Source organism: Opisthocomus hoazin, chromosome 8, assembly GCF_030867145.1.
Source record: "Opisthocomus hoazin isolate bOpiHoa1 chromosome 8, bOpiHoa1.hap1, whole genome shotgun sequence".
Lineage (NCBI taxonomy): Eukaryota > Metazoa > Chordata > Aves > Opisthocomiformes > Opisthocomidae > Opisthocomus > Opisthocomus hoazin.
In genome coordinates this window covers 29,943,615-29,965,983 of record NC_134421.1, presented here as the reverse complement: position 1 = coordinate 29,965,983, position 22,369 = coordinate 29,943,615, and the positions used below count along the sequence as shown (strand labels likewise).

At 37.8% G+C, this 22,369-nt stretch overlaps 1 protein-coding gene across 14 annotated transcripts in view; it reads left to right on the top strand.

The window, feature by feature from the left end:
* The window catches only part of NAV3 (neuron navigator 3), a 563,756-nt gene that overhangs the window by 527,640 nt on the left and 13,747 nt on the right, over positions 1–22,369 (top strand). For all 14 annotated transcript variants that reach the window (XM_075427918.1, XM_075427911.1, XM_075427912.1 and 11 more), the window contains 8 exons: positions 4,903–4,986; positions 6,614–6,725; positions 7,982–8,103; positions 9,910–10,082; positions 13,754–13,907; positions 17,810–17,984; positions 21,467–21,564; positions 22,229–22,324. In XM_075427918.1, coding sequence (XP_075284033.1) covers positions 4,903–4,986; positions 6,614–6,725; positions 7,982–8,103; positions 9,910–10,082; positions 13,754–13,907; positions 17,810–17,984; positions 21,467–21,564; positions 22,229–22,324 — 1,014 coding nt within the window. The remainder of the gene's footprint in view (positions 1–4,902; positions 4,987–6,613; positions 6,726–7,981; positions 8,104–9,909; positions 10,083–13,753; positions 13,908–17,809; positions 17,985–21,466; positions 21,565–22,228; positions 22,325–22,369) is intronic.

Below are 22,369 nucleotides of genomic sequence, written 5' to 3'. Positions count from 1 at the left end.
GCTATAAATTCAAACATCTTTGCCTTAGTCCTAAGCTCCTCCAAATTTCCACACTTTCAGTGTCTGAAAATAGGCAGCACTTTTTTCCTCACTGTGGCCTGGAGAAGGAAAGTATTAATATCCAGAGATCTTGTTCCGTAACAGTTCATCTTGGGCTTGAATTGGTTGCTGCTGTTTCCCTTTGCAGAACTGGGCAGAAGTATTGTATGCGAGTGAAAAAAAATAGCTTCTTACTCGTCTAATTTCAACGCTATTAATGTCTGTCTTTGCTTCACCACAAAAGACTGTTGATGACAGTAGTACATGTGTCATTAAAATACTGTCAGGCTGAAATTTGACCTATTCATCAAGCCTTTGCTTGATACATTATTTTAAATCAAAATCTGTCAGTTGGAAGTTACAGCATTTCTAAGGCATTTTGGAAACCTCTGCTAAGATTTTTCTTATTTGGTTTCATTTTTTATTCAGGTTTTGTTGGCTGGAGTAAAGTACTATGCTTGATTTCAGCAGTTTATTTCATTTGATTAACTCCAAAGTGTTTTGCCTGCATATGATTAAATTCAAGCAGGGCCCAGCTGTTGTTTGGATGCCTAATTTACAGTTTTTTTCTGAGACTCTGGCTTTTCCCCTGGCTCCTGTTTCGATCTTGCTGAAGGGCAAATCTCAATACCAATTAAGAAAGGGCCTGTTTTCAGTGCAGAAAGTGTCCAACCAGCAGACTTCCTATGTGACTGACAAGGGCTCAAATTCCAGTGAGCAGCCTGAACCCAGCCTGTTTGGAGGGACTTTGATCAGGGCTTTGTACTGTATAAAGCTGAAGGGTTCATGCTTGCAAACTGTAGTAGACCCAGGATGCCAGTAGAAAGCAGAGGGGGTTCGCTGGCTAATACTCTTGTTTGGCCAGCTCTGAACCACTATCCTACAGCCAAAAAACAAGATAGTAGCAGGCAGCAAACAGAAAAGGTCACCAGATATACAGTTGCTTCTTGCAATCAGCCCGATCCCTTCTGGCCTCTCACACCTCCTTTCATTCAGCCGTATCAGGTGGGAGGAAATTTATTTATTTGTCTTTGTTTTATAAACCTGAACACCGCAGGTCAAATTGCAGAGTGAGTCAGCGGATACTCTTTGGATATGCCAATGTCATGTTCAAGATGGGCTGTAAACCTTAGAGCTGAGGTATTTGAGGTTTGTCTGGCTGGGATCGTTTACTAAGGAGGAAATTTTAAAATGAAACCTGTTGTCTTAGCACTGAAGTCATTCCTTGAGCATATATCTCTTTGACAGTTTCCGACGGGAATTTCACATGTTAATAGAAGTCAAAATTAATCCATATGTGATCGATTTACAGATGAAGAGCTGGACATCATCTGTGTATCTAATACATATATCATGTTAAAGATGGATATATTTTGCTGTAGACATACTTCCAGTAATGCCCAGTTATTTAAATCTAATTCCAATATATCTATTTCCAAGTACAAATGCTGCATTCAATTGTGAAGATATATTTTTACTTTAGAATAAGTGTTATTTAAAGCACATGCAGTATTCAGTGTATTTTGTATGGTATTCAAATGATGTATGCCATGAACGAAACTACTGAATCTAACACAGATTTCTAAAGTGTGTAGAACTGGCTGTAACTTTAGAAAAAAATTCTATTCCTAATATTTTTATGAAAATGAAAGAACAGATCCTTTTGGATGAAATAAATAATCCTCAGAAACTGAGGATTACAAATCAAATCAAAATGGATCATCAAATTCATAAGTCTAAAAGTTTCTAATCAGAGTTTTTATATTTCTAATGAGCTTTTTTAAAGTCACAGTTACTTCTATTTGTTTCAGTTGTTTTCTGAATTGTTTTGCATGTAACTGTTTAAATGCAAAGTGTGATCTTAAATGAGAACACACACACACATGTTTTACGCATACTTCCACACACATAAATATACTGATAATCTAGCGTTTTTCAAACTAACTTCTCTTATTTTGTTACGCAGTATTTCTTTTGGGACAAATCTGCATAAGATTTCAACAAGTAGGAGTTCCTTAGACTGCTGAACAAATAAACATTTGCTACCATGGGGAAAGGCAGCAGAGTTTATTACACTAAGTGTAAATTTACTACTTTGTATTTCATAGAAGAGTATTCTGTTGTAATAAACATTGAAAGTAATGAACAATGAGAGTGAAGGTTTTTTCTTTAATAGCTTTTGGTTGATGGGCCTTTAAATTATGTTTCTTTATTATTAGCAAACCAAGACCTGATAGTCTTTATCTCAAAACAGTTGGGAAGGATCCATCATCTTAATCCAATTACATTTATGATGCAAAAACTTTAGTGTGCTACTCCAGGAAGGTAATGTACTCTATCACAGGCGGAATTTTAGTAAGAATCCATATCTGTGATGTGTCTGTCATTCTCCAAAGACTATCACACAATAACTTAACAGTTTCAGTGACCTTTGATGACATTTTTAATGATGCTTTTTAGTCCTTACTTCTTCCTATGTGTTCCATAATTTTTCCTAGAAGTTCCATGTGGTTTATTCATGTGTAATATACGCTGAAGTTGTAGCTATGGGATAGGAAAATACTTTGCACAAATATGCATAGTTAGATACCAAAGAACTGCGGTTATCACAGCCTAATTGTGAGAAACGGACAGAAGCAATACATAATTAAGCAAATGATTCCTCTCTTCAAGCCCTCAGTCCCCATTGTTATTGTCATGGTAAAGCAGAACCACGGGCCATCAGCCAAGCCATAGATTTTTTTATGAGGCAGGGAACAGTAAGCTCCATTAGGTTCCTGTTAAACACATGTAATGAGGAGACATGTGGCTATAATTCTGTGGTAGTGCATCTACTTTGTCTCTGATTGTGTTCTGGGTCAGCGGTCATCATCTTTGGAATGAAACCACCATAAATTAGTCTGGATATTTTTAATATGTAGCTAATTATTAAAGTGAAAAATAAGTTTAAAAACCAGTTACTTTTATCTTCTCAGAGGAATAGAGTCGTGAAAACAACTGAAGGCTGTAGTTTCCAAACTAACTAGAATAACCTTATATTGATTGACAGGTTTCAGAGGTGCATTTGACACATATTCCAGATTCATTTTATTTAAATTTATAACTTCAAGAATATAGCCAAAATTATAAATGCTAAAATAGGAATATACACAATTACTAATTAATTCTTAAGAAATTGCATATGTATGTACTCTCATGTTCATGAAAAGTTAGTCACTGGGAGAAATATCCTTTACCAAAACAATTATCCCAAACACATCCCTGCAGATGTAGAAAGCAAGTGGATTAACCATTATACCCATAAGTAATTAAATAAATTATTTACTAATTATATAATATGCAAGGAGTAATCTTATAAGGAGTTTACAGGATACTGAAATGTTTAACAAAACCAACTTATCAGTAAAACAGCTCTGAAGTAGAGACATGGAAGTGGGCCACTATTGTATATATGATAGTCTTTCTTTATTTGAGGAATAATATACAGAGCATGGCGGCAAGAAGCTCTTTTCCTTCTCCTAAAGTGCATAACAGAATCGTTTTTAGAGTATGTCTTTTTCAGATTATACCTCAAATTCAGTACAACTACATACATCTGAACAATTTCAGCTATGCTCGTACAAGCATTCAAATCTGTAGCTGCAAAATTTGCCAGGCACTGTGTGTGCCTGTGCTGATATAATAAAAAATACATTTTCTCAGTGAGGAAGCTCAGTTAATCCATCTGTGAATATAAATATGTTATTTGTGAGTTATATTTCCAAGTGTATTGCAGTGCCTACTTTTGAAAACTTAGCCTATTACCGCTTTTGAGATGGTAAGGAGAAAATAAGTATTTCCTTCTGCGTTTACTATTTGGTGTTTTGAAACGAGTGGATGGAATTTTATGGCATTTCATAAAAATTAAATTCTCACTTTCCCTTGGTTGTGCAAGCTGGCTTAGCTTGTTGGTTTCTTTATGATGACTTGCCCTTCTTTGCCTACAAAGCTCAATGTCAGAACCAATGAAGAGTTGATGTATTGTCTGTATAAATTTTGCTTGCATAGAGTATAGGGTGAATGTTGTTAGAAAATAAAATGAAGCTTTAATTTTTTAAAATCTTTTAATCAGTTTCAACTTTATTGCTTTTCTTATTGAGAAGTAGAATTTCCAATTTTCAGGATTGTATTTTGGTTTTTTATTGATTATTGATTATTATTATTGATTTACTTATACATTTGCACACATGTATAAATAATATTCTATATATGTTTTAAATGACTTTTCTACATGCAACACACACACATACATAATCAATATAAGATGAATAGACTAAGTTATGACTTTTTATAAAACTAATTGATATTTTTTGTTTGAATCTCATGATTCCTCTGGAGTGTTTTAGTTCTGAGGTTAAAACTTACCTTTTGAGATAAAGTACTTGAATTCCTGTGTTGAAATGTTCAATAACTGAAAATAATTGTTCCTGGATTTCTATCTGGGACCAGGCTTCTTTTGGCCAATATATCAGTAACCTCAAAGCAGGGCATTAAATCCATAATTCATTTCCAGGCAGAGATCCCTAAGCTAATGTCCTTGGGGGCCAAAGAAGCCTTAGGAACACTGGGCTCACTTGGCTACTTCACCTATCCAACTTAGCTCAGTCTGAGTTTAAAACTAACAGAAAAGAGCTGGAGAAGATGGGCTTGGAGAAAAAAATATAGATCCGGGACAAAGCCAAGAGTGGGGGTGCTGGGTTTCACAGACTCCAGATACTGTTTGTTCAATCAAAACATATGAAACATTCTGTATATTCTTGAAAGTTGCAAAGTGCATTGAAGACCCATTGTCACAACGAATGTTGTCTTCTTTTTCTTTCACAGGCTCATTTAGTAGCTGCTTTTGAAAAAAGCTTGGGAAATATGACCGGCCGATTGCAAAGTCTAACAATGACGGCTGAACAAAAGGTACATTTACCAAAGCAGATGCTTTAATGTGGAAAACAGTCAGCAGATTATATTAGAGTCTTGTTTAAAAAACACTGAAAGGAAACAGGGACAGCTGCCACAATAAGACAGACAGATCTTTATTTAATGGCCATTGCGATCAAATCTTCATAAAGCTCCAGGAGAATTAAACTGTGCAGCATCAGGTTTATGCAGACAGTACCACAGAATAGTTGGAAGATAAAATCTGTTTCCAGATTTTAATTAAAACATACGCGACTAGGTTTAATCCATACTGAAAGATCCCATAACAAAGACTGATCATAACCTGCTGGAGTGCTTCATTCCAGCCTGCCAGCATTGTCAGAATAATAGAGTTATGGGAAGGGAAGAACTTTAAGTAGAGAAAAATGACTCTATTCAGAGTGTTAATACAGGCTGGGTATCCTATTCATGAGAAAACAGTTTTGGTTTTCACTGTGCTGTTTTGACTAATGGGGAAAAAAATCTAAACCTGATAGATAGTAAATTTAATGTGAGCCTTTGTACCAAGCTCAGGATTAAGAAGCTGCTTAGCACCTTCCAGGGTTGAACTTCTGTAACATTCTGCCCTTATTCGTTTTGAACCATATTTTGTAGAAGAAAAGGCCTCGCTGAGCCAAACTGTGAAAGAAACTGTATGTCAGTGAGCTATTAGTCACCATTGGAGTCAGTGTAGATGTCTCTAAAAACAACGTTTCACAGTCTGGTTGAGTATCAACAGTTGAAATATGGTAAGACTCATTGTGAACCGGATAGAAAATACTTGTATTGCTTGCTTTTTTTTTCATCTTAATCAAAAAAACACAATGGAACTTTCTTAAAACCAAAATTTTTGACTATTTTACAAAGTATATAACTTTGCTCAGAAGGTTTTCTTTCCAGAAGAGGTTAAGCAGTGACATTGAAAGAGATCATCTCCAAGCTTCTTTTCCAAGAGATTCGGAACACGTTCTTTTCCTTCTCTTCTTTTCTGTATTGTTGAGTTTAAATTCTTTTAATCCTCATTATATAAACACAGGCTGAAGGGCAGGTTTAATATAGCAGTAATAAAATCTATTTTATAGTTAAAATTGACTGTGCATTCTAATACAGAACTTCCTTCACGCAAGTGGAATAATTTTGCTTCAACTTGCAGGACAGTTACTATTAAACAGAGGTTTTCAAATTGAATTATTATTTAGCAAGTTAAATCTTTTGAAAAATGCACAAATTCAGGTTGAGATTCATCCATTAAACAGTAGCCTCACATACTAAAAAATGTAAATCAAATAGTTTTATTGTCTTTCGCAATAAAATTCTTGGGTTTCTCTTAACATTATAAAGAATATTCAATTGAGACCCTTTTTAGATTAGTCTTTATTAAAAATGTTTTGTTCTCCTTTAAAAATATGAGAACACTTTATATAGAACAAGTGCAAAAGAATACATTAATTGAGTTTAATATCTTTGGTGAGAAAATATGCGTTCTACTTAGTTGCTGCCCTTGTGTTCACCCAAGCAGTCCCATGAACTTCTGTTTCACCACTCTTGACTTGTCTTTTTTTTTAGCTTACACAAACATTGTTATTGTGCCATATATTTTGGTCTCACTTTGCTCTTCCCACAGGAATCTGAGCTTATAGAGCTAAGGGAAACCATTGAGATGCTGAAAGCCCAGAATTCTGCTGCCCAAGCTGCTATTCAAGGAGCCCTGAATGGTCCCGATCATACCCACAAAGGTATGTTTTTGTTACTATTAAAATAAATGCAGAGTTTCTCCCCAGAAAAAAAGCCAAGTCACTACTTTTCTGTTGTTTTGGGGACTCTGTTGCAGGGGCCAGCACATTCTGCAGTGCACGGTAGGCATACTTGTGGTATTTCCAGAGCTGAAAACCTTGCATGAATTTCCTGTTTGCCCCAGAGTTAGTTCCTGGAGCCTTGTCTTCTCAAAGCTGGGTGGCCAGCAATCGACTGCTGGGTGTCAATAGTTAACCCTGTTGCTGCAGTTGTGCATTGAAGTACGCCCAAGACACTAGTGAAGTCTTATGGCGAAACATGGTTATACCTTGGAAATACAGCGTAAGATGTAGCTCCAAAAACTGCCGTACTCATTGTTAAAAGATGGACTGACAGCAGCTCAGCTCCTCCATGAAGTGCTAAATCAGTGCAGGAAAGCAGACATTTTAAATTCTGAATTAGTTTCTCATTGCAGTTAGGCAGACATCACGTCATAAATACATACTTCAGAAGTGCCTGTTGATAAACAACAGCAAAGGAATTACTTGAAGAAAAAAAATGTCATTGATCTTTCTTTGAAGAGGTCATTATTTAGATATTTGCCCTAAGGTCATTTCATAGCATGACTGAAATATAGCAAAGCTAACTTACAGGAAGTAAAAAAAAAATCTAAAATGTAATCTCCCTTGATATTAGTGGGTATGTTCTGCAAGAATATTTTCCAGTGATTAAGATACAGTTATCAGAGACTTCTAAGAAATTGAAACTCAAAAGCCTCACCAGTCATGTCTAATGTTCTCTACTTCTTGGTTATTTTGTTTCAATTGTTTTTAATTACTTCTGCCTGCTTATTTCCATCATGGTATATTAGAAGCTTGCATCTGAACGCTGATTAGGCCTGCTGCAAGTCCAGTCTCTTTACTACTCAGAACTGTAGTACACATGATAGTAATAAATCAAGTCATCCATCTGTAACAAAAACTGCTTAGATATGAGGTTATGCCTGCATATATTGCTGTGCAGGGTCATCGCCTTCATGCCAATAAGACCCCAGTTTGGAGAAGCTCCTAAGTGTTAGCCTAATTGTATGCATCACCATTGACTCCCATGTGGTTCCTCACAGGGTGCAATAGCTTGAATCCAAGCCACTGTCAGAATCAATGCCATTTATATTTGTCTAGGCTCTCTTTGAGGAGGAAGATACTACATAAATACAAGAATGATTTTTGTATTGAATTATTGTATTTTCTTTTCTTAGATTTACGTATAAGGCGGCAACATTCTTCAGAAAGTGTTTCCAGCATCAACAGCGCTACAAGCCATTCAAGCATTGGCAGCGGTAATGACGCGGACTCCAAGAAAAAGAAAAAGAAAAACTGGGTAAGTGCTCAGCAGGTTTAAACTTGTATCTTAGCTATTATGTTACTTCCTAGTGCCCGAGTAGCATAATGGCCCATTTCATCTACAATATTCTTGTGGGGCCAGATGGATACGAAGCAATTCACGTGTATCCATACTGTGACACTATCAGCAACCTAAATATATTGAATATCAGTGGTGAATTATTTGAATAAATCAGGATAATTTAAAAACAAAACCAAAACAAAAAAACCTTAAAATAGCTGTTGTGGCCAAAACCATCTCCGGGCCACATTAAAACCCTGTTAGATTTTTCTTCAGTTGAAGTTTGATTCAAAGGCTTGACTTGAATATGCTACACATCTATGAAGGGAGTTGAAATCTGTTAAAAATTCTCATGTAAAAGTAGTACAGCATTTAAAAAGATTAAGATGCTTCTCAGCTGGAACACACTAATACCACATAGTACTAAGTTTTTAATCAAATTCTTTCGGTAAATAATTGGAAAATACGTTTTTGTTGTTTTAAAAATATTACCTGCGTAAACATTTGTTTTAAAATACTGATCAGCCTTCATTCCCTTGATTTGTAATTCCACACTCTTTCATGTTTCTGCAAGGTGAACTCTAGAGGAAGTGAGGTGAATATAAACCATGGAAAATTTGGCATGCATCTATAAAGAACCCTATCTTGGCATGATTGCTGTTTATTTTGGCAGTAGGCTTTTATACCTTCTAAAAACAGATTATCCTGTATGTCTTCTCAGTTATTCTCTATTCATTTTAATCTCAAAGTTTAAACTACAGAAAGGGGGAGTGTAGCCAAAATCCATTTCTTTCTCGTTAGATGTCACGAGCTGGAAAGGACTTAAATAATATTTTTCTGATACGTGGTCACACTCCCCTCTCTCCGATTCTATCATGAAAATAAAACATTTGAATACCTCATTTTTTATAAAGGAACCAGCTTGTCTTTGAGTTCTATACAATTTTAATCAAAACAACTTTCTGAAAATAAAAACAAAAACCAACCTCATTTTTCCGAAGATGAAAAACTTCTGTATTTAGAAAGAGGTATCAATGAATGGGCTAATTAAAATTCACCGCAGACAGAACTGTTGTCATCTTGTCTCCTGAAATAAATGGCTCTTTGGCTATTCTGTCCCTTTTCAATACTGGATAAGAGCTTCTAGAGGGAAAAGGCAATGCTTGTACTTTCAGAGAGCTTACGGTTCTAAAGGAAACTGCAGCAAAGAGTATATCCCTTTCAGCTAACATTCTTCTCAGCAGTACAACCAAGCAAGCCTCATGTCCCAGCTTAAATCCTCTCACTTGCGATCCAAACTATAGCATTTGCATAGTTTGACCATTCAAATTTTTAATGGGCAAAATAAATTGGCAAACCCAGTAAATTGGACTTGTGGGTTGTTTTTTTTTCTTTGTATATCAGCATTTAGTAACAGCAGGTTCTGCCTGTACTAGATGCAAAGTGGTTATTTAAAGCCAGCCCTTGAAGGGAATGCCATGGGAATGGGATTCCACTGGGGCTTAATGGTTTTAAATGAGCACCCCTCTCCCATAGCTGTACCACTCGGTCCTGCACTTTTTCCATAGCATTACGTTTGCGCTGCGCTGGATTAATAAAGTCAAAACAAAGCACTGTATCATGTTTTCAGAGATACTGTGTTGCATATGTTAATACCTTGCTTCTGTATACTGACATCAGGCAGTGGCTAGGATGGCATCTGCAAACTAACTCTTCGAAACATGAGCTGCACACAAATTGCCATGAGGAGGACAACAATCTTGCTCTATGTTTGTTTTCCAGCTAAGAAGCTCTTTCAAACAGGCCTTTGGAAAGAAGAAGTCCACCAAGCCTCCTTCCTCACATTCGGATATAGAAGAGCTGACAGACTCCTCTCTTCCTTCATCACCCAAATTGCCCCACAGCTCAGGAGAGTGTGAGGCAACATCAATGAAACCATCACAGTCAGCATCTGCGTAAGTGTCTCTCTTGGCAAATCTTTCTTCCCAAGTGGGGTGGACTGTGAAACAGACCTCCTCAAGTGTGGCCATTTGAAGTTCAGAAACCAGTGCCAACAGCCGTGATCTTTTAATCTCATGCTCCATCCATTTGCCAGATTTCTTGTGAGCTTCCCTCCATTTACACAATACTTTTCCAGCAGCTCTTTCTTAGGTCATTCTCTCCTCCTTTTGCAGCCTTTATCCAAAATCCCCTAGAAGTACAAACTTCTTTCTAAATGCGTATCCAAAAGGTGATACTGTGCTCTCCCTGCACCAATAACAACTTTATCATATCCACTTAGTAAAGGCCAAACGCTACAGTTTCCTTTCTTCACGACACACTAAAACTGTCTTTTCATTTTCCAGGTAGCTATGAATTTCAGTAAGATACTTATTCCTTCTGTTATTACCTTCTCTACTCTGTAGCTACTAATTTATGTAATTTTTTGGTCTATTTCCCCTCTTTTTTCAGCTTGGATTTTTTTTGCGCCATTTTACTCTCTATTTTTTATTCAAATCACCATTTTTATGATGTCAGGACTGAGAACAAGTTATCAGTCAAAAGCTGTCCCATTTCTTCATTATTTTTTTGTATTGTCTAATATATTCTTCTTACGGAGTTCTCAGCTTCCATTCATATTCTTCTACCTAATTTTTTTTTCATTCTGATAAACTCATAACTTTTTCCAGTTGGGAGATATCAACCTCTTTGAACCAGAAAGTGCATACTACTGATGCCTGCCTTACCTTCCTTGTCCTAATTGAAAAGCTCTTCCTTCAAGCACCCGGGAAATTATAGTCTCATGATGAATTACTGAGCTTTAGAATAGAATTTCTCTGTGTTAGGTGCCTTTTATGGCTAGCATTTTAGACTCTAATGATTTTTATATACTAGATTTAGGAGTTTGACAGCAAATATTCACACAAAAGAAACCCTTCCACAATAAAAGTTTTTCTTTCCTCACATTCCATACAGACTGGTGAGGAGTAACTCACCTGGATCTTAGTTTTGTTGAGCATTTTATAGGAAGCTCACAGTTTTATTGTTTCAGGTATATGTATGTTCTGGGAGAAGGATTTCTGCATGTTTGGCACCCTTGGGTCTGATTTGTTATTAACTTAAAAATCACTAGTAAAAGTGCCTGAACTTAAACAAAACACTTTTCTTCTACAAAATAATCTACTCATGATTCACAGATCTGCTTTCCTAACCCTGTTTCCTTTCCTCCAACCCTGCTTTTTCCTCCGTCTCTTTGACTTTCTCTCTAGAGGTACTGGTGTTCCCAGAATTTGTCTAGGGCAAAACTACGTATCTAGTCTTTCAGCCCAAGCTTTTCCCATGGCTATTTGGTCTCTGAGCCTTAACTTCATAAATTCTGTCCAGTTCACAGGCTTCTGGTTCTTCCTCCACAACATTTTTAAACACCGATCTTTCTGACCATATTATCACATTTTTTATTGTTGTGGCCTTTCTACACAGGATAACATAGATCCCTTCCACAGAGAGGTCACGTAAAATATATGTATTTAGATTAAATTCTTAGTCTGTTATATTGATAATGTTACTTTCTTTGGGAGACTCAGTTTTCCATTGGTGACTGTCACCTTCAAGACTTTTCATGATTGTCAGCAGCCTCTGTGCAAAGATCATGACTGACTTACTCCTACCCAAAGCAACCTACTGATTTGAAAATCCTGAGATTGTAACAAGAAAGAAAAGTAAAACTCTTTCTTTCTAACTATTTTGAGCATTTGTCTGAAGTCTGATTAGTTCTCTGAGCTTCTTTCTGTAACTTCTCAGGAACGCTAACTTATCTTTTTGTTTTTCTTCCTTTTCGTGAAGCCTCATCTCCTCATGTAATTTTACAGTTGTAGGAGCTGAGTGTGGAAAAGGTCTGGAATCTACAAAGAAGATTCAGTTCATACTTTCTGCCTGTATTCTGCTTGTGTTACCAGTCTAGACATCTTCTTCCTGTTTCTTCCAGAACTGTAGCCCTGCTTTCGCCTTCATTTTTACCTTCTTTAAAGCGGGCTTGCCAAGGTCTTTTTGTCCATCCCTTCTCAAGATATACTGCAAAAAAGCCAAAAAGAAAATAACCAACAAATGGATACGTGATTTCCCAGTTGTCCAAGTTGTTGTATGAGATAATATATGCATGTAAATAAAATTTCATTTCTTATTTGGCTAGCATAGGTGTGGGCACATTAAACCAAGAACTGTGTCATAATATTTGGAGAAACATCCTAGTATATGCCTTTATTCATTTTTACTCACATTTAAAATATTTGTGCATGTTGTGAATGGTATTCATTATTTTCCTTCTTCAATTTGCCATATTTTTTTATTTGCCATGAACTTCTTCATCTTCCCTTTGCTGATGCTTTCTTTATATATTTTCTTGACCAGAGTCTCATATTCTAAACCATTACCTTTACTTTCTTCCAATTGCATCTGTCTAATACGTGTGTATGCAGGTCATCTCTAGTCTGGGCACCAAAGAAAAGGCAAAACGGTCACGTGGTCTACAAGCATAGATCCCGGTAAAATTGAATGCGGGGCATGGAGTTGTATTCCCAACTGCTGACCTGGAGAGTGCTGCATCTTCTTTCCCAAAATGCATTTGCATGCATTCTGGCAATTAAATGTTGACCTCTGTTTCTTGTTTGTATATTAGTAGTAATAGTCACAATAATACTACTTATTATTATAAAATATTTTTCATATTTAAATTGTTCTGCAAATATTAACTATTTACAGTGACAGTAATGAACCACAAATAACATTTAGTGAATTGACTGAAAATATTGCTTAGTGTAAGTACGTAGCCAAAATTCAGTGTTTTATTTTCTACTGGTTCTATTATGCAGTAGATCTAGGTCTGATGATGACACAGAGAGGCAAAACAGTCTGCCATGAGAACTGGACAGTTCTGGGTTGTTGGGCCAGTCACATTTTGATCTTTTCTCACAACATAATAGTTTCTTCCCTTAAAATTAATGCTTGTGAAAAATAATCACGGTGATTATTTTTAATCTAGTCTCTAAGAAAGAAAAATAAAACCCAAATGTGTTCTTTCAGCCACCAAACATTACCAAATGGCAAACTATAGGCACATGTCAACCATCATAAATCAAAACCATTACAGATCAAAATCTTCTAGATCATGAAGTCAAGGACTGTCTCTTTGTGTACTGTTCAAAACAAAGAAAACTCTTGGTGCCTAAAAAATAATAAATATCTGTTGTGCATTTTAATCAGCATACTTCAGTTCTAACTGTTGCTACTCAGGAAAATCATAACATTGCACCAAAGGAATGATGCAGATATAAAATCAAATTAAAACCAATGGAAAATACACAGAAAAAAAATATTTCTGAAAAGTTTTTCACAACTTTTTTTCACCATAGTGAACTATCTAACTAAACTGGAAAGGTATAAAGCAAGCTGATCATTTTATCTGGTGAGGGCTTTTTTCCTTTTTGAATTTGCAATTTGAGCCTTTTCATGTTTCTTTGAAAAGATTCTTTCTTCACTCATAGGTTTCACCAGCAGGAAGCATTTTCTGTACTTCAGTACTTAGTAATGACACTGCTTTAGGGGGGAGGACCTTCCTTTAATCTCCTGCCTGTTTCCTGCTCCTCTTTAGGATCTGTGAGTGCACAGAGGCAGAAGCTGAAATAATTCTTCAGCTAAAGAGTGAGCTGAGGGAGAAAGAGCTAAAATTAACGGACATTCGTCTTGAAGCCCTCAGCTCTGCCCACCATCTGGATCAGATTCGGGAAGCCATGAACCGCATGCAGGTCAGTGCAGTAGCTGAAGTGATGACAGGGGTGCACACCAAAGGGATGCCAGCTGTATTTCCTTTCCCAGTACTTTGTTTCACGTGCCAAAAAAAATGTTGATTCAAAGTAAATTGCCAGATTGACAGCACTTCCAAAGGATGGGTATGATAAGTGTTCACCTCATAATAATGATATTCTTAGCATTTATGTTAATAGCTAAAATGTGTTTAACAGATATGGAAGGAGACATAATCCCTGCCCAAAGTTTGTTATCTAAACCCTATTACTGGGGAAAACAACATGACAGAAAATCAGATCAAGAAGGGATTTCTACAGAGCTTTAAATCCTTGGGCTATGTTGGGGGCGGGGATATATGTGCACACTCCCTTATCATTTCTGATTCCTAACCCAGTCATGCCTTGCCAAAGCAAAGTATGTAAAATTGAACTAAATTATTGTATCCAGCATCACTAAAATTTCACTACATTATTTTGTGACACTGCTCCAAATCCTTCCTGAACACATTTTTCATCAGAAGACTTTCCCTGTCATGAGAACGAAAGAGTGCAGAAAGAATGGCAGTGTTCTTCAGTGGAGCATGGAGCTTTGTGGTACTCAGCTCTGTTGCCCACATACAAGTGTCTAGTATCATGTTGGGTGCCCAGAAGTATCTACAACATCCACACAGTATGACATAGGTCCTTCAGTAGACCTGGATCCTTCTGGACTGACAGGTGAGATGCTTAGGACATCCCTGAAGGCACTAGAAACCTGTATTTGGGAAACAGAATCAACGCTATAGTGTGAGGATTCAGGCTGAGACTAGGACAGCTACATTTAGATGTATAGGTATGAGCTAGGTGATAAACTCCTGTTGTAGTCAATTGAATTTTATTTCTGCAGTACTGGGGCCTAGAGAGCTATCCTAAAATCATCCTAAGATAGGTACCGAAGCTGAAATTGAGTTGTTTGAGCATAGGAACCTGTTACCATTTGAACCAACCTTAGGTGTTTACATCTCCACAGGACCTGTAGGTTTAGCATTCCACCCATGGAAGAGCATGTGTACAATGTCACTGGAAACCCACATTTATGCAGCTGAATCCAGCCCCGGTGGCTTGTGAGCTGAATTGCTCTGTGCTGGGAGCTTAGGTCAGCTGCACCTGTAGGCACTCTTGTATAGATGTCCACAGTGACTGGTTTCATAACTATCGGATTTGGTGTGCTTGCTGCCTTTTCTAGACCTCTTTGTTTATGTCATGCCTATAGCAGTCTCAGCCTCACCTTTAAATATCTATGATAGCTGCCATCCTCCCAGGTGCTCACACCACTGGGTGCCACATTGCTATGGGATGTTTGGCTGAACTTTGATTAGGGAGAAGAATAATCAAGAACTGGTCCATAAATAAAGGTTTCAGTTGTCCAAACATAAGTATTTGATCTGGAGCCACTTTTTAGGAACTATAAGGGATATAATACAGTTAATTGCAATGGTGGAGAACAGCACGTGAAGGTTTATCAGCTGATTACAGTCTTACACCGGGATATAAGTGCCTAAACCAGGTAAACAGTCTTGTTTAACTTCTTCATCAATGACCTGGATGAAGAGTTAGACTGTACCCTCAACAAGTTTGCTGACGACACAAAACTGGGAGGAGTGGTAGATACACCAGAAGGCTGTGCTGCCATTCAGCGTGACCTGGACAGGCTGGAAAGTTGGGCAGAGAGGAACCTGACGAAGTTCAACAAGGGCAAGTGCAGGGTCCTGCACCTGAGGAGAAACAGCCCCATGCATCAGTACAGGCTTGGGGTGGACCTGCTGGAGTGCAGCTCTGTGGAGAGGCACCTGGGTGTCCTGGTGGACTACAAGTTGACCATGAGCCAGCAGTGTGCCCTGACTGCCAAGAAAGCTAATGGGATCCTGGGATGCATTAGGAAGAGTGTGGCCAGCAGGTCGAGGGAGGTTCTCCTCTCCCTCTACACTGCCCTAGTGAGGCCCCATCTGGAGTACTCTGTCCAGTTCTGGGCTCCCCAGTTCAAGAAAGATGAGGAGCTACTGGAGAGAGTCCAGTGGAGGGCTACGAGGATGGTGGGGGGACCGGAGCATCTCTCCTACGAGGAGAGGCTGAGGGAGCTGGGCTTGTTCAGCCTGAAGAAGAGAAGGCTGAGAGGGGACCAAATATATGCTTATAAATGTCTGAAGGGTGGGTGTCAGGAGGATGGGGCCAAACTCTTTTCAGTGGTGCCCAGCGACAGGACAAGGGGCAATGGGCACAAATTGAAGCATAGGAAGTTCCGTCTGAACATGAGGAAGAACTTCTTCCCTCTGAGGGTGACGGAGCACTGGAACAGGCTGCCCAGGGAGGTGGTGGAGTCTCCTTCTCTGGAGATATTCAAGACCTGCCTGGACAAGGTCCTGTGCAGCCAGCTGTAGGTGACCCTGCTTTGGCAGGTGGGTTGGACTAGATGACTCACAGAGGTCCCTTCCAACCCCTACCATTTTGTGATTTTGTGTGAGTCTGCTGTAGTCAGAGGCCTCCAAAGTCTGAATGTCACCAAAGCTGGGCAGAGGCGAGTAGTTCAGATGTTGTCGCTGGTAATCACCATTGCTTTTGAAGTTTTCCCAAAAGGACAGGCAGCCACCTTGGAGTTGCCAAACTCTGTGACAAACTCTCTTTAGGAGAGTTGGTGAGGACTGCTAAGGGGAAAAAGTAGGATTGGTGGGAATGACGCATGAATACTGTGTGTATTCAAAGCACCTTAAAAAGCTCAGCTGAAAGGGAGACTGCTAAGAGTTGTGTAATTAATCAGCGTACATTGCAGAGTAGTTGGAGATTGTGTGTCTCTTTTCACCGTAGCTCCTGTTTTGACCCCAGGCTAAACTGGTGTGTTCATCTATTTCCTTCTGTCACTGTTTTGCTGGTTTGTCCCTTCCCTTTCACCATCTCCTCACCTTTGTCTATATGATCTAATCTTTCTGTAGCTGCTGCAGAGTTTTTGGTGATGCTATCCCTTATGTTTTTACTTGTATAATGTAGCTGTACAACCTTCATAAAAGAATAGGACTTTTAGCAGAGTATTAGTGAATGCGGAATCTAAATTGATGTGCAAAAACATCTGCCAGAATAAGCAGTTGCTTTGTAATGTGCTTCGTGAAGCGACTGAAAGCTAGATTTAGCTGGTACCAGGCTGTTCTCAGGCTAAGTTTTCATTTTATTATTGTACATTCAGTAATCACTTGGCACCACAGAGGATTTAGCTAAAAAAATAATCCTAGTTGTTCTGATTCATCTGTCACTGTATGTTTTCATCAAAGAGGGTTTGCTGGCTATTATGTGAACAATCCCATGTTTGAATATCAAAAAGTCTTACCTGATAGCAAGAAGGGTTACAAAACTGTTAAAAACTATCAATTTCTAATAGTCCATTTTTAATTTTATTTCTCCTCTGTGAAGTTACTTCTCAAATTTTGCACTCAGTAATAATTTTCTGTGACTTTAGAAACATTGACATGTCTAAGACCTTAACAATAACTTCCTTAACTGACTGTTACCTAAGATATCTGACAGCAAAAAGTGGCTTATAAAACTGGAGACACCTGGGAAAATTCACACCATATTTGTATTATGGTCAACTGTACAAGAGACACAGAAGCTTGAAATTTATGTTGTTTAGGAACTGTCTTGAGGCAAAAGCTAAAACAAGTTCATAGGGTTTTTTTCCCCTTCATTTCAGAAGTGAAGGCAATCCAGTTTTCACTGACCAGGTCATACTTGTGATATATAGTACCACATGCTGCTGTGGCAGTCGTAAACCAGTTAGCTCTTGCATGCAAACAGCAAGCACCAGAATAGCCACCCCCAGCAGTTTACTGAAAGAATAACCTCCTGTGTTTTTATGCTGATTTCTTTTGAGATAGAATGAAATCGAGATATTGAAAGCTGAAAATGATCGTTTAAAGGCAGAGACTGGAAATACTGGAAAGCCTGCCCGGCCGTCATCAGAGTCTTCAAGTAGCGCCTCATCTTCTTCATCACGGCAGTCACTAGGACTTTCTCTGAACAATTTAAACATCACAGAATCCACTACATCAGGTAAACATATTTTGGGCACATGCATCCCTCAGCAGTTAGTAAAAAGTTATTATTTTTACCCTCTTAATGCCATATGTAAGAAGCATGCCTGAAAATTAAAACTCCTCATATCACTCAGGTAAACATCAGATATACATTCACTAATGGACACAAGGAAGAATGCTGGCAGTCATTTCTGAAGATGTAGCTTTTAGAAGGCTCTAAATAATAGTAACAGATTGGTCATGATGTTTGCTTTACTGCTAACTGTGATACTACCTACCCCATTGGTCTTCTAACTACTCTTTCATCATCTAGTTTATAATTTGTTTGAAAAGGACAATATCTGTTGCAATATACTTAACAACTGTATAAACATATTCTCTTGTCTCTATGGGACAAATATGAGCATAGTACATGAAACTTTCTTTTTCTGTTTACAGGTCTTTTGTCATTCAGTTAGCTCCCTTAATGTCATTTCGTATTTGCAGCTGGGACAGAAGGTGATCTCGGTTAGCTTTATCCCTTACATTTTTTTAATGTGGTATAGCTAGTTAGCCTGCTGGACCAAGTCACCATGTGTCACAGAAGCCAAACCCCGCCTGGCTTATTAAGCACTCTCATTGTCTTTTGTGAATGAGAGAAAGCAAGCAGAACTTTGGTCCACATCCTGAACATTAACATTTGATTATTTTCCATGCCACAGAGTTTATGATAACAAGCCTTCTACACTTGTTTTCATAATGTAGCCAAGAAAGAGAAGTGCTGTCTCTAACATTAGAACCAGGAGCAGAGCAGAAGCGAAGCAGCACTCATTAGCATAGACTCCACAGAAAGTATAATACAGTCTCTGAAAGCAATAAAAATGTGGCTAATAATTGTAGAAAGAGTCTCTGCAAGAGTACAGCTGGGAATGTGCCAAACTGCCTGACTATAATTTGGATTGGCAGTTAGTTGTATTATCCTGCCAGTCATTGATTACATGGGTATTTGAATATTTCTTCTGGTTAATATCAGATTTTATATGAAAATTGGTGTATTTTTTATTTACATTCCAGCCTACTTTTTTGCTAGGTTTAACTTTTAGAATGGATAAACCTGAGCTGGGCCTCAGTGTATAATGAAATGTTGCAAAAACAGGGAGAAAAAGTTTGACTATGGTTCCTGCTCGCACATTCACACACATCAAAAAAGATATAAAGCAGAATATATTTTTTTCAAAATGGTAATTGTAGAATCTCTTTCATGAACAGCAGCTATTAGCACTTTGTCACTTGGCTTTAACTGCCTAGATACAGAAAAAAAATAAAATTATATAATTTTCTGTGTTACTGGTTCTAAATGTTTTTCCAGCATGCAAAGTAATTAATTTTGGTTACAAGAAATTAGAGAAATAAGTGTACCTAATGAGGAGTGGAGGATTTCATCTGATTATGAATACAGCCTTTTTGATCATTGTGGGTATCATTTTGTCGCCGTGCCAGAAAACTTGGAAGGGTGACAGCTTCCCACCAAGTCTTGTGGGATTTCTGCAGCAGCTGGAGTACTACTGAAAAAGGTCCCTGAGATATGGAGAGGTTAATCATACTGGGGACTAAGCTGAGAGAGAGAATGGGGACTTTGGCTCATCATATTAAAAAATACCGTGGCACTTTCTGGGAGACCAGTGTCTCCAAATGACCTTGGTCATCTGGAAATGACCAAAGCTATCCATTGCCCCTTCCTAAGGGTCTGGACATCTCCTCCAGATAGGTGTGAGTGACAAACTGGGGAGGGGCTCGGTGGTCATAGACACCTGTATTTCAGTCAGTCACTGAAGTAAAGAGCAGCAAACAAGGAGCAGTACAAGACTCTGCCTGTAATGTCCAATGAAAAGAGTACCGGAGCTCAGACGAGAAGTGAGCCAGAGCCACCGTAGTGCACCTAAGGAGGAGGCCTGGCAGGAGCTAATTAAAGCAGATAGTACCACCGTGACATCAGACCCTCCTGGGCATCTTCTCAGCCCCTTGTGTCAGTGAGAGAGAGAGTTCTCTGTAGAAAGTGGAATTTTTTCCTAGCCAGGGAGTGGTGCCTCATTCCTAAAGACTTACAGAAAAACATATTTAAAAGGCTACATGAGGGTCATTTAGAGATTGAAAAATTTCACAGGGGGATCAGATATATTCTAAATTGCCCTCAGATGAACTATGACATTAGGGAAGCTCTTTAGATTTACCAAATGTGCTGAAATACAAGTGAAGTAAAAAAGTCAGTGTTGGTGACACAGAAAAAGTAGCTGCCGGGAGCAAAACAAGCATGGATTTCTTTAAGTGCACAACAAAAATGCTTCTTTGTTCTATCAATTTTAAAAAAAAAATAAAAAATAAAAAACCCCAACAACAGAATCTGTTTTCTAGATCAGGATGTAAGCTGTCAAACATTTCGCATGAGGACTTATTTTTTAATACATTCATTGCAGTCATATTCATAAGTTTTTTTTTGTTTTGCTTTGAGCAAGTGACTGAATCTTACTGGCACCTCATTTAATTTGGGTGAAATCTGACCTTGTGCAGACTGTGACATGAAGTTGATGCTTTTCTTCAATCACCACAATAAGAACAAGCAGAATTTAAGGAGGTGGATTACTGTGCTGGCCTTTGAAGAAAATGCAAATCCATATTCTCTCCTAATTTGATAGTCAGTTTAAATGTCTCGCAGTAAAATCTCTGAGAGAACTTCTAGAGGAAGGCAGCAGTTTTATCCCTCGCAAAAAAAGCTGCATGCTCAACCTTCAGTAAGAAATACATCCTTCTGCTTTCTCATTTTGGGAGTTAGTGAGGAGGCAGAAGCAGAGGCACAGAGCAGATCGGAATCACTCTTTACCTCCAAGAAAAATGAAACCTTTTCTTAGGGGAATGGCTGAATACAGAGTGCCATATTCTGGAGGACTGCAAAGTGGTTTTCCTAATGGATATCTGTTTGTAAACCTGTGTTGTGGGGGTAAAAAAGACTATCCATGCCACGTGTACAGAAGGTAAAGAAATCAGCTGGAAAGAGAAATTAAAATGCTATTTTACTTAGCAGCAAAAATGTCAGTGCAAAGATTTGTTGCTTTTCTCCTTACAGCATTCTAAAGGGCACAATGAGTGTTTAAAGATATAAACTTAATTTAGATTTTAAACAACATTACTTTATGGACGTATGGTGATTTTGAACAAGTTCCAAGAAGAAAAGCAAAGGCAAGACTACAATGCAGGAATTTATTTATTTATGGTTTTGCAATTCATTTCTACGTGATTAAAGCTCCTAATATTGCTTAAAAAATTGACAAATTGTAACTTTTTTAATCTCCAACAGAAAAGGCGAATTAGGAATAAGTACAGATTAAAATGAATGCAAGTTGTTGTGATGGCAGCCTTTCATTTTAACTGACAAACCCTTTGAACAAACACTGAACTGATGATGTGAACATAACTGATGTGGTTTGTCAGGTCGATCACTTTCCTTACTTTCTTTTACTGTAGATATTTTGTTGGATGATGTCGGTGATGGAGCACTCCACAAAGAAGGTCACAGCGTGAAAATTTTAGTCACTATAAACAAGGGCTATAGTCGAGCCAAGGTAAATTCATTACACAAAGGTCTGGGTGCAGAATTATAGCTCAGGCAAATCTTGCAATACAGTAGCTCGACTTATTTCAGTATTTTCAGCCAGAAATTGGAGAGAAATATCCTAAAGAGAGCAGCTCTCTTCTCTGTCGTCCATGCTCAATACAGTTAGGCAGTCTCTGTAGACTAATGTCATATGGCATCCTTCTGCCTTTGTGGTGGCTCAGACACTACCAATTCTCAGTTTAATTAGTAGTAAGACGTTCTGGGACTTGCTATCTCCATTTAAAAATCATTATAAATTAGATCTATGCCTTGAACCCCTTAGGGTGCAACTACGAAAGTGCTGCTGAGGTAATCAATTTGGAATTGCATGGTTGTGTTTTCATGTTCTGTATTACACAAAAATTATAAATACAATGGAACTTTTATTTATATTTGGCTCTTTATAAATACAGATAGAATCTGAGAGCAGAATCACATACTGTATTTCCCTCCTTATAAAGGTGTACCAAAGTAATATCATCCATACCTATTTCTGGCACAGAGGTTATTAACAAAGTTGTAACATCACATTCTAAATAATATTATTTTTCTTAATTGGGAAAATTATGAATCTTCATAGAAAACTAATTACTACTATTTTTAGTCCAGTTTCCAAAAATCTCTCTTTGCAGGATCAAAAACCACGTGCATATCTGATAGGATCAATTGGAGTCAGTGGAAAAACAAAATGGGACATTTTAGATGGTGTAATCAGACGTCTCTTTAAGGTAAGACAGTGAAAAATTAGATCAAGTATAAATCCAGTTTTCTTC